At 40.0% G+C, this 12,076-nt stretch overlaps 1 protein-coding gene across 1 annotated transcript in view; it reads right to left on the bottom strand.

Annotated features, from left to right (window-relative positions):
• Positions 1-12,076, bottom strand: part of LOC110022076 (dihydropyrimidinase) — a 39,626-nt gene that overhangs the window by 16,472 nt on the left and 11,078 nt on the right. The window contains exons 4-6 of the mRNA XM_020720862.1: positions 8,217-8,486; positions 7,620-7,831; positions 1,157-1,277 (exon numbers count right to left, since the gene is read on the bottom strand). Of these exons, the coding sequence (XP_020576521.1) occupies positions 1,157-1,277; positions 7,620-7,831; positions 8,217-8,486 (603 nt within the window). The remainder of the gene's footprint in view (positions 1-1,156; positions 1,278-7,619; positions 7,832-8,216; positions 8,487-12,076) is intronic.

Genomic DNA, 12,076 nt, shown 5'->3' with positions numbered 1-12,076 from the left:
GAGATTTCAATTCCGGTGACCGACAGCTTCTTACGAGCAACTCACTCCCCCAACTCTTTAGTGCCGACAAATCATAATAGTTGAATTGACCCGGCTTAAGGCGTGGCAACTTACATGGTTGCTTTGCTTCCTTGTGCGGTTCTAGTGCCGTGTGAGCTTCCCCATTCGTCTTAGGGTCTGTTAGTTGTCATTGATGCCGATGCAACCTTGAGAGTTCGTATCCCTTCTGTTCTCAATCCCTCTAGCCCCCAAAGTTGGCCTAGTTGTGCCGTCCTCTTCACTCTCACCTGTAGTAATTTTTTGCACATCCTCTCATGTTTGTCAGTGTGCTTGAGTCTCAACTCAAATCTCAACTTATTATGCAATGACTTCTCCTAGGGTCTTGATTGACTTTTCACCCTTTCACTTATTGGCAAATGTTTTATGGGTCGTCCTAGCATAGAGGTAATTTGTTGAGCATATAAGGTTGTCTTTAGAAGCAGGTTATAACATATTCTTCTCAAAGCATTCACACTATATCAACGGCCTCCCAATACAAATGCTAAAATGGTTCCCTTATTTTGATTAAGAAATGGAGCTTTCTATCACTTCAGTTTGGATCTCATTTTCACGACGTCATCACCATTATTTCAACCACTCTACATTAATTTCCTTGGCTTCTATTCTTACAAAAAAAAAAAATTACAGGAGGATACATCAATAGTTCATTTATAGGGCTCTCTGTGGCAAGTCACTATAGAACTGGGAGTAGTGATGCAATCCTAGGTGCTCCATACCAATGTTCTTCAATGTGAATTAATTGAGCAATTCTCCACCCGAGATCTGTTCATTTTAAATGATGATAATTTCAGTGGTTAAGCACAGATGAAAAGTACAAAGTATTTGGCATTCAATGGCTACGAGCATTTAATTGTCTGGACTCTGGATTCATAATCACTAATTCCATTTTGTTATTTTAAACAACATTTTGATCGCATCGCAGACTTCTATGACAATCAGCAACATAACCAAGCAATGAGCATAGGCCCCAACAGTTAGCTTTAAAATAAATAAAGATATTGTTATAGAAAGTCTCAATGTAATGTCACAAAAATACATCATAGTATAAATTTAGCGTGCAAGAAATAAAGTAATCTTCCAAGGAAGAATTTGTGACCTGATTTTCTAGCTTTCGCAATTTCCTCCATGGCATCGATGCTCATCACATGCACAACATATAGCGGAGCATTAATAAAGCTAGCCAACCGAATTGCCCTGGCAGTTGCTTCACCTTCCAACTAAAAGAGCATGGCATGAAACTTCAAATGCAGTATATATTTCAATTAAAACAAGAATTCAATGATAGCTAGTTTGATAAATCGCGGTTTAGTTAGTTTCTCTTGACCCCATTGGATTTATTTATTTTGTTTCACTGTAAAGTTATTCTATGACAGTCGAATGAAAGAGTGGAGGCTCCCATTAAGCTTTTCTAGAAACTACCAGTGTAAACCTGTAATTTTCTTAAATATTTCAAAGGCATAAAAATTTTCAAATGTTGGGAACCAATGCCACTGTATTGTAATAAACAAAGTTAAGTTAATTGAAAGCTAGTTTATCTGCTTAATTGAAAGTATTCACAAACAGAACATATTAGGGAAGAAAACATTGCATTGTTACAAAAACATTTTGTTACGCCCATATAATGACCGGTCGAAAGCCTCCCAATTGGCCCGACCCCTCCGCTGATGGGTCGATCCTCTTTTCTGGAAAAAGCTGAACAACCCCAAGCAACGGCAGAGGAAGGAAAGGATTAGGTGGGCCCTACTAGGCCATAATTACGTACTCATGGAGGTGAAATAGAGGAGAGTATGGAGAGAAGTTTAGAAGGAAAGTTTTCAAATGCTATATGAGGATTCTGTTAAAGGGGGAAACTAGGGTTTGTTTTCTTTTATGCATGTTTTTTTTTTTGCTGTGACTTTCTTTCTTCATGCGGTGTTCATAGAGACGTCTAAGGTGTGGGAGAGACGATATATCTCTCAAAAAGTAGATTCACCTTATATCTTGCTTGTTTTACTTTGATTTTCGCAAGAGCGGCCTTTGTTTGCATTTTTTCACCTATCAATTGCCGTTTGACAGTAGTTTGTTTGCTAATTTTGGTTCCGAGGCGTATCAAATTGATATCAGAGCATAGATCTTGGTGGTATGACGGCATATAAAGTTGATGTGCTAGAAAGAGAGGTAGAGTAAATGTGATCATGGAATGGAAAAAAGGTTCACTACCATAGAGGACCGATTTTTTCTATTAAAAGTAGAATGAATGATGGATTTGAAGGCATAGTAGAAACGAGGGAGATGATGAGAAAACTCATGAAGATGCAATGTAAGGCCGTGCTGACCGCTTCATGCAAACTCTAATTAAGAGTATCCTTAGATAGGTCAAAAGGGAAGGAGATTGAGCGAGAAAATAACGAAGAAGACATCATCCACCTACAAGAGCATCCCCCTAGGACTCCGAGAAGAGGGGGATGGGCTGAAAATTGGAGAAGGGATGGTGGAAGGGGCATAAAAGAGTATGGAGGAAGGAGGGAATCGGGAGTGGGATATGCCTGTGACCACAGGAGGGAGTTTCAACCTAGATACATGGGGGGGAATTCCAGAGGGAGAGAAAGTTGGGGTGGAGATGCTAGGGTCAAGAAAACTGAAGAAATCTACGAAGGGGAGGATACACATCGATGGGTGTATCGGGTGGAGCGATACTTTGCAATCAACGGATTGACTGATGAAGAGAAGCTCATGGCAGCGAGATTATGCTTTAGAGGAAAAGGTTTTAGCGCGGTTTCAGTGGATGGACGCAATTTATCCGATTCACTCATGAGAAGAGTTTAATGATTGTTAGTTGGAGCATTTCTGAGTCACTTGGGAAAGGACACCTACACGAGCAATTATATACTTTGACTCAGAAGGGGACGGTTATGAAATACCGAGAGAAGTTCAAGCTCTTGTCAGGGAGGTTGAGGGGGATTTCTATCGTAGGACTGAAAGGGAACTTCTTGAAAGACCTAAAACCCGACATACGAGTAGCCATCCGCCCCTTGAGACCGGAAGGATTGAGGAAAATGATGAAGCTCGCTCAGATGATGGAGGTTAAGAAATAGGTGAAGAAGACTAGCAAAGGCGACATCACCAGAGGATTCTACAAAAGCACAGTGACAGCCACAACTCCAAGGACCCAAACGGTGTCATTTCAGAAAGAGACGCCAAAGTATTAAGAGTACATGACCTCGGTCCAGAGGTAATTTTAAGCGTCTCGCAAATGCAGAAGTACAAGACAAAAAAGCCAAAGAATTGTGCTACCGTTGTGACGAGAAATACGCCCCAGGACATTGTTGTAATAAGTGTGCCCTTCAGGTTCTTTTAGTTTAGGAAGAGAATACAAAGAGTGAGGAATCAGAGAGGAAGCGATAGAGGAGCATCTGCATTTGGATGTGGCGGAGGTACCCCACAAATCGGTGGTGGGATTTACCTCGAATCACACCATGAATGTGAGGAGATGGATCGGGGAACAACCAGTGGTGGTGTTGGTGGATAGCGGGGCTACACATAACTTAATCTCAAATCACGTTATGGAGAAGCTAGGGTTGAAACTGGCGCCTATAGGGAGCTTCAACATCATTATGGACGGGAAAGGTGGAGAATAATTGGAGAATTTACAAGGGAATTATTTTGACACTACATGGCCTATAAGTGGTAGAAGACTTCCTTTATATTTGGACGTCACAAATGTGATTTTGAGGATAAAGTGGCTGCAAACATTGGAAGAGATGAAAATGGATTGTAAGTCCTTGACGATGGAGTTCCAAGTGAAGGGTAGGAAGACGGTGCTGAGAGGAGATGCTAGCTTATGCAAAACCATGGTCAAGTCGAATCTGGGTTACTTGGTGAAGTTACAGAGCATTGAGGAGATTCGTGATTCAGAGTTGAGTAGCTCCTACAATAGTTTACGAATGTCTTCCGACAGCCAAGTGGATTACCTCCTCTGATGGAGCATGAACACACTATTACATTGAAGGAGGGTGTTTCCCCCATCAGTGTCAGAATATATCAATACCGCCAAATTCAGAAGAATGAGATCGAGAAGTTGATCCGAGAGATGCTCGAGGCGAGTATCATCAGGCTTAGTGTGAGCCATTTTTCCAGTCTCGTACTGTTGGTGAAGAAAAAAGATGTAGTTGAAGATTCTGCGTGGACTCCCGACTCTGAACAAGACGGTGTAACAATGAAATGGTGCTAGACAAGTTTCTTATTTATGTAATTGATGAGTTATTGGATGAGCTTTATGGGGCACATGTTCTAAAAAATTGAGCTTAAGTCGGGTTATTGCCAAATTAAGATGAATCCAGCGGATGCACACAAAATAGCCTTCAGGACACATGAAGAACATTACATAAGTTCTTAGTAATGTCGTTTGGCTTCAACAACACTCCGACAATATTTCAGTCGCTCATGAATAGGGTTTTCAACCGTATCTTTGGAAATTTATCTTGGTTTACTTTGATGACATTCTAGTCTATGACCGTACAGAGATGGAGCATGTGGAGCATCTAAGAACAGTCCTGGAGACGTCAAGAGAGCATCAGTCGTTTGCTAACACAAAGAAATATTATTTTGCACAGCTGCAGATAAAGTACCTAGGACATGTGGTGTTGAAACAGGCGTAACGGTGGATCAATCCAAGATTGAGACTATGGTTGATTGGCCCTTACCAAAGAATTTGAATGAACTTTGAGGATTCCTGGGTCTCACCGGCTACTACCGGAAGTTAGTAAGAGGATATGACACGATAATAAGGTCACTAACATAGCAGTTGAAGAAAGACAATTTCAAATGTGGAGAAGCATCAACACAGATCTTTGAACAACTGAAGAGGGTCATGACTAGTGTGTCGGTATTAGCACTTCCAGATTTCAGTAAATCATTATTGGTGGAGGCGGATGAGTCAAGATATCGATTGAGAGTAGTGCTCATGCACGATCAGTGGCCAATTACCTACTTCAGCCAGGTTCTTACAGCCAGAGTGAGGCTAAAGCCAATATATGAACGAGAATTGGTGGCAATTGTCTTGGCTATTCATAAATGGCGGCCCTACTTGTTAAGATGACATTTCTTGATCAGGACAAGAGTTTAAAGTATCTTCTGGAGCAGTGGATGGTGACTGAGGAGCATCAGAGATGACTTTCCAAGCTACTGGGGTATAATTTTGAGATTCAGTATCGATCAGAATTGGAGAACAAGGCAGCTGACGCACTGTCGAGAACGGTGGAGGAATCCAAATTGACGGCCCTATCAGTACCCTTGGTCCTAGATTGGGATGCCTTGAGACAAGAAAGCTAAAAGAATGAGGAGCTGAGGAAAGTAAGGGTGATGAATTACTACAGGATCCGAACAGTCATCCAGAATATGCATTGAGGGGGCAACAACTCCTTCACTAGGAGCAATTCATGTTACCCAAGTTGTCGAAGTATATTCCCAGATTATTACAAGAGTTTCATGGAAGTGCGATCAAGGGACATTCAGGGGTGCAGAAGATCTACAGTCGTATGGAGGCAGAGCATTATTGAGTGGATGCGCAGAAATGTGGAGGACATAGTGGCAAAATGTGATGTGTGTCAGTGTCACAAGTACTTAACCACAACCTCAGGGAGGTTACTACAACCATTAACATTGCCGAAGATGGTTTGTGAAGAAGTGACGATGGATTTTATCGATGGGTTGCCACGGTCAGAAGAGTTCACGTTGATTATGGTGGTTGTGGATCACTTAAGTATGCACATTTCATTCCCTTACGACAACCCTACACTGCGGTCTCAGTCGCATCGATGTTTATCCGGAAAGTGGTCCATTTGCATGGGGTGCTGGAATCAATTGTATCAGATAGGGACAAGATGTTCCTCAACCAATTCTAGAAAGAGCTATTTATGTTGCAAGGGGCAGTCCTTAAAAGGAGCACCGTATATCATTCCCCATACTGATGGACAGACGGAGGCGGTCAACAGAAGTGTGGAGACATACCTGCATTATTTTGTATATGATACACTGAAGTTATGGGCTAAGTGGATTACATGGGTTGAATATTGGTATAAAATTTGTATGGGCAAGAACCACATCACTTGATACATTATGGGCATAACACTATACTGGTATCAAGTATTGATCAGTACTTGGAGGAGAGGAACAAGATATTAGCAAAGCTCAAAAGACATCTTCTAAGGGCTCAACAAATCATGAAGAGGAAAGCGGATAGACATAGAAAAGAGGTGCAATTCTAACAAGAGGAAATGGTCTACTTGAAACTGAAGCCCTACAGACAGAAGACACTGGCTAGGAGGAGGAGCGAGAAACTTTCACCGATATACTTCAGACCTTATGAGGTGATGATACCACCATCATCCGCACTACACCCGGTCTTCCATGTATCACAACTGAGACGCGCAATTAAGGATCATAGACCCTCGTTTACACTATTGTAGAGTTTACGGAGGACTTGGAGGTGATTCTGGAGCCGCTAGAGATCGAAGGAGTGCATCGAGGAGTAGGGGGAGAAAAGGAGGCCTTGGTTAAGTGGAAAAGATTGTCAGACTATGAAGTAACATAGGAGCCTTACGACGTGATCTACAAGTAGTTTTCATCTTTCCACATTGATTAAAAGGTACTTCTTTGAGAGGGGAGTATTGTTACGCCCATATCACGACCGTTCTAGGAGGGACCAGTCGAAAGCCTTCCAATCGGCTTGCCCCCTCCACAGACGGGCCGATCCTCTTCACAGGAAACAGTTAAGTGACCCCACGCAGCGGCAGAGGAATGAAAGAAGCTGGTGGGGCCCGCTAGGGTCATAATCACATACTAAAGGAGGAGAAATTGAGGGGAGTTTGGAGGAAAATTTAGAAGGAAAGTTTTCAAAAGTTGTATGATGATTCTCTTAAGAGGGGAACCTAGGGTTTGTTTTCTTTTATGCATGTTTTTGTTTGGCTGTGGTTTTCTTTCTTCGTGTGGGTGTTCCTGGCGACGTGTAGAGTGTGAGAGAGATGATGTATCTCTCAAAAAGTAGATCCACTTGTATCTTGCTTGATATCTTTTTGATTTTTGTAAGAGCAACCTTTGTGTTTTTCCATTTATCTATTGCCACCTTGTCGTAGTTTGTTGTTGATTTTGGTTCCGAGGCGTACCACATTCTTGAACAGTTCAGAAAAAGAAACCCCTGAGAATGACTACAATTAGTGTTTCTGCCAATGCTTCTAAGGAAAGAGACAACGAGCTAAAGAACAATAGTTTCATATCAGAATCTAAAATATGAAATATGTTTGTTTTTGCATTATCGGTCAGAAAAAAAAACAATATCAATCACTGGGAGGTGTACATACCATGCAATTGGAGCAGATTAAATAAAAACAAAAGGAATTGGAAAAGACAATTATGTCCTAAAACTCATTTCTATAAAAAATTTAAATGCATATGTGACATTTTGCATCTTCGAAATAAAAAACTCACTCTTGGATGGAGACAAAGGTCTTTCAAAATTAACAAAACAATCAGGAAAAATCAAAAGGTAGAAAGTAAAATAGATATGTGCTTCAATGCATTACCACAGGAGGCCTCGAAAGTGCATGCCCCTCCGGACCCGTTATTCCAAGGTCAATTATCCTCCTCTGCCCTTCAGCAACAGCATCTCCATTTTCTGCATGGACCATGGCTAGTGCACCAAGAGACTTGCACTTTTCAAGGCCTTTAAGTAAAAGCTCATCATTGATCATCAATGATCCTTTGTATGCCATAAAGAATTTGAAAGAGTTGATCCCTACACATATGTTTGAGAAAATGAAGTTAAAAGACAAATCCATCAAGAAAAAATAAGCAGGTTAATTAGAATTGAATCTAATCAAAATCAAACTAGTGAATATGAGAAAAGTGTCAAAATAGCCCCTTGACTATTTAAATGGGATCATTTTGATCCCAGAGTTCATAAAAGTGCTAAATTAGTCCTCAAACTATTTTAATGGTGGCTTAAAAGCTCTCATTGAGGACCATTTCAACCTTTTTATAAAAAATATGGGGACTAAATTGATATTTGGAAACTCCGGGACTAAATTGACTCCCTTAAAAGAGTAAGGGGATCATTTTAACACTTTTTACTATTCAATATAAACTGAAAAAAAAAATGCCAACAAGAAGAATGTTCTAACCATTCTCTTTAACCATGAGTTCCATTTCCTTGGAAACCGCTTCATCCCACTTGGTTATGGCCATATGAAAACCATAATCCATAACAGACTTTTTGGCTTTTTCCACGTATGATGCAAAACCAGCAGATAAATTCCCATTAATTGGAATAACAAAGTCAATATGCATTGTTGTTCCTCCTGCCAGTGCAGCTGCTTGGCCAGTATAAAAATCATCTATTGTCACAGTCCCCATGAAATCCATCTCCATGTGCGTGTGCGGATCAATACCACCTGCCACAGTTGTGCATATATGTACAAAGGAATCCCTTTCAGCCCCAGAGAATGATATCCAAAATAAATTCAGCTTATTCCTAATAAAAATAAGGTTACATACATAGCACACAATTCTTCTGTATTTACAGATCTCGCATCTAAACTTCCATATTTACACACATGACACTCAAATCTTTAATATCACATCAAAAATACTAACAACTTTTTAAAAGCGAAATACACATTTTCATGCATAGGTTTTGTAGAAAACAAACTTTGGGAGGAAAATTTTCTTATTTTCATTATTCGCACATAAATAACATGATATATATATACATTGGGAGGAAAATTTTCTTATTTTCATTATTCGCACGTAGATTGCATGTATATAAATAAATATATATATCATGATAGATCAAAAATGTCGGTCACCATCTGCTCTGCTAGGGTTTCGCCCGATGGCGAAACCCTGGTTTGATTCCTTCGGTCGTCAATCTTTTCTCTGGTGCTCGACGGCGAACTTCCCGCACTCCACGATGACGACGAAGGGCTCTGTGTTCGTCGTCTTCCCTTTCACGCCATAGGACGAAGGGCTTCGGCGCTGTTTCCCTTTTCGAGCTCCAGTTTCATCTGCGGTCCCTGTCTGCGGTTCGCTCCTGTTCGTAGAAGGGCGCGCCTTTTGCTTGCTTCCTGCTCGGCAGAAGGTTTCCTGTTAGCTTGTCTGCTTGCTTCCCGCCCGCCAGACTATTTCTCTCCTGTCTTGTGAGGGAGATGGTCTCGACGCTCCGTTCCTATGCAAATGCTCTTGCCAACGACTTTCCTGCTCGTGCCCCTCCTCCAGGTTCAACGTCTGATTTTGCTATCAATAAGTCCTGCAATATTCCAGAATCTTTCCATGAGGCTCTTGAAGGTGGAGGTGATTATACTTTTATTAAAAAACTTGAAAAAAAATGGGAAATCTGCACTTATTCTCACAGAGGTTGAAACCGGTACTCTCACGTCCTCTTGGCGTTTCTCTCTAGTGGGAAAATTCTTTTATGGTCACCCAAAACTGGAGATCATTAGGAAGGAGTTTGATACTATGAAACTATTGGGCAGTTGGAACATTGGCCTACTTGACGGTAAACATGTACTTATTCAACTATCTCATGATGTTGATTACACTCGCATTTTCTCTCGAAAAACTATCAAGATTGACAATCATTTTATGAAAATTCTGAAGTGGATTGTCGGTTTTGATCCAAAAGCAGAGTCCCCTATCATTCTTATTTGGATAAAATTTACAGGGTTAAAATTACATCTGTTCAACATGGAAATCCTCTACTCTTTAGCAACTACTTACGGTAAACCTCTCAAGGTGGATAGTCCTACATTTGTTGTCACTAGACCCTCTGTGGCTTGCGTGTTAGTTGAGAGAAATATCACTCAACTAGCTCCGGATGAGATATGAATTGACATTATGCACAACGCGTATTGACAAAAGGTTGAAATGGAACCACATCCTCCTTATTGCTCTCATTGTAGTATGTTTGTCCACAGCTCTACTATTTGCTATCATTTGCATCATGATCTAAGGTTGAATATCGCTAAAAAACAACCACCTACTATCGCTGTTGAAAAGATACAACACGATCCTTTTCCCAACACCGCAGTTCCTGAAGAAGAACAACATACTACAGCTTCAGATCCAGTTGTGCTTATACCACCCATTGTTATTGAAAAAGACTCACTCACATGCCAAGACACACGAGGGTGCTCCTTTGATCTAATAACAGATCAACTGGTACAACATGTAGTTGCTTCTAATGTCCAACAATCTGCACATCTTCAACACACTTTAGACCAAGATCAGGTGAGCTAATATTCGGAAGAGGAATGGAAGGTCTATTCCAGGAGGAAGAAGAAGAATGGAGGTCGACTCCGGCTCGGTTACTACTGACAATGACACTCATCTTACCAATTTGTTAGCTGACTCCTTTCCTAAAACTAGAGAACCAGAGACAGACAAAACCAAATTGGGTTGCTCTTTAGCTACCTGATACTATGTATTTCTGCATTTTTAGGCTTTTTCTTTATGTGTCTAATGTACTTTTCAGTATTTTCTAATTGTGGAATCCCTTGTGGTATTGTTGTGAGCAGGATGTCATGTTTGGGCCCTCTCCCTGCCTTAAACGAGCATGATCTTTAATTCGAACCAGACTCGAAAATTATTTGGGTTCATTATTTACAAATAGGGTACATATATATAAAGAAATCAATCCCTCCTTATTTACAAACTTATCAAATATATCTAGTCTAAATTAGGAAAGAAAATAATTTAAAAATAATTAAAAAAACATAAAATAGGAATGGAATTAAACTAAGGAAGATGTTTCCAAAGATATCTCTTATCAAATGTTTCCATGATTTTGTAAAGCAGTCGGCCGACCCATCATGGAGAGGAGCCAAACTTCTCAGCTTCCAACACTCCACCACAAGCTGGGACAGATATGTAGAGGCAAAACTTGGTATTGAACTTTGAGAAAATGCTTTGAAGGAAGAGTTTTGGTGAATACATCAATAACTAGCTTGTGTGTGAAGTAAATAACTTGTATAATTCGATCATTGACATTTTCAGATAAAAAGTGTCTATCAACTTCAACATATTTGGTCCGATCATGATGCATTAGATTCTTGGTAAAATTAATGGGTGCTTCACTATCACAAAACATCTATATAGACCTATTGGAAGTACACCACAATTCCTTTAATAATTTTAAATCCATATTGCTTCATAGATTTCTAAGGTGAATGCCCTATACTCTGATTCATCACTGCTTCTAGAAACAACTTATTTCTTACTTCTTCATGTAACCAGATTTTCACATACATAAGAACAATAACATGTAGTTGACCTTCTATCAGTAAGTTCCCCAACTCAATTTGCATCAACATAGATGTCTACCTCTTTGTTTTTAATTTTATAAAAAATTAATCTATAATCGGGAACCTTTTTGAGAAACTTTAGAATCCTGTGCACCATCTCCAAATGCTCTTCATTTGGGTTATTCATGTGTTAGCTCACAATGCTGACAGAATATGCAATATTTGGTCTCATATGTGACAAATAAATGAATTTTCTTACCAATCTTTAGTATCTTCCCTTATCCACAAATATACTTTCCTCTCCCCTATTAGAATTCTTGTTGGGATCCATTGGAGTATCAACTGGCTTGCATCCAATCATCTATGTCTCCTTTAATAGATCTATGATGTATTTCCTTTGTGATATAGCAATGCCTCTCTTAGACCTTGCTACCTCTACACTTAAAAAAATATCTCATGGTTCCAAGGTCTTTCAGTTCAAACTCAGTGGCCAACACTTTTTTAATCTTGAGAACCTCCCTTTCATCATCAGGCATACTGACCAATAAGAGTTATATCATTGTTGACCTCATTTTTGTGGTCATTTCTTGAGGTCATTACTCTTTTCCGTAGTATCCTAGGATCTACTCTAAGAGTTCCTATTGACCATCTTAGAAAACTAATATTGAGACTCACCCTTTTAGAAGTTCTAACCACTTCCTATTTTTCTTTGATGTCTAACATTTATGGCACAAGACCATCGT

This window comes from Phalaenopsis equestris, unplaced genomic scaffold (genome assembly GCF_001263595.1).
Source record: "Phalaenopsis equestris unplaced genomic scaffold, ASM126359v1 Scaffold000002, whole genome shotgun sequence".
NCBI classification, from domain to species: domain Eukaryota; kingdom Viridiplantae; phylum Streptophyta; class Magnoliopsida; order Asparagales; family Orchidaceae; genus Phalaenopsis; species Phalaenopsis equestris.
Note: the sequence above shows the minus strand (reverse complement) of the source record. Positions and strands in the feature narration are given on the sequence as shown.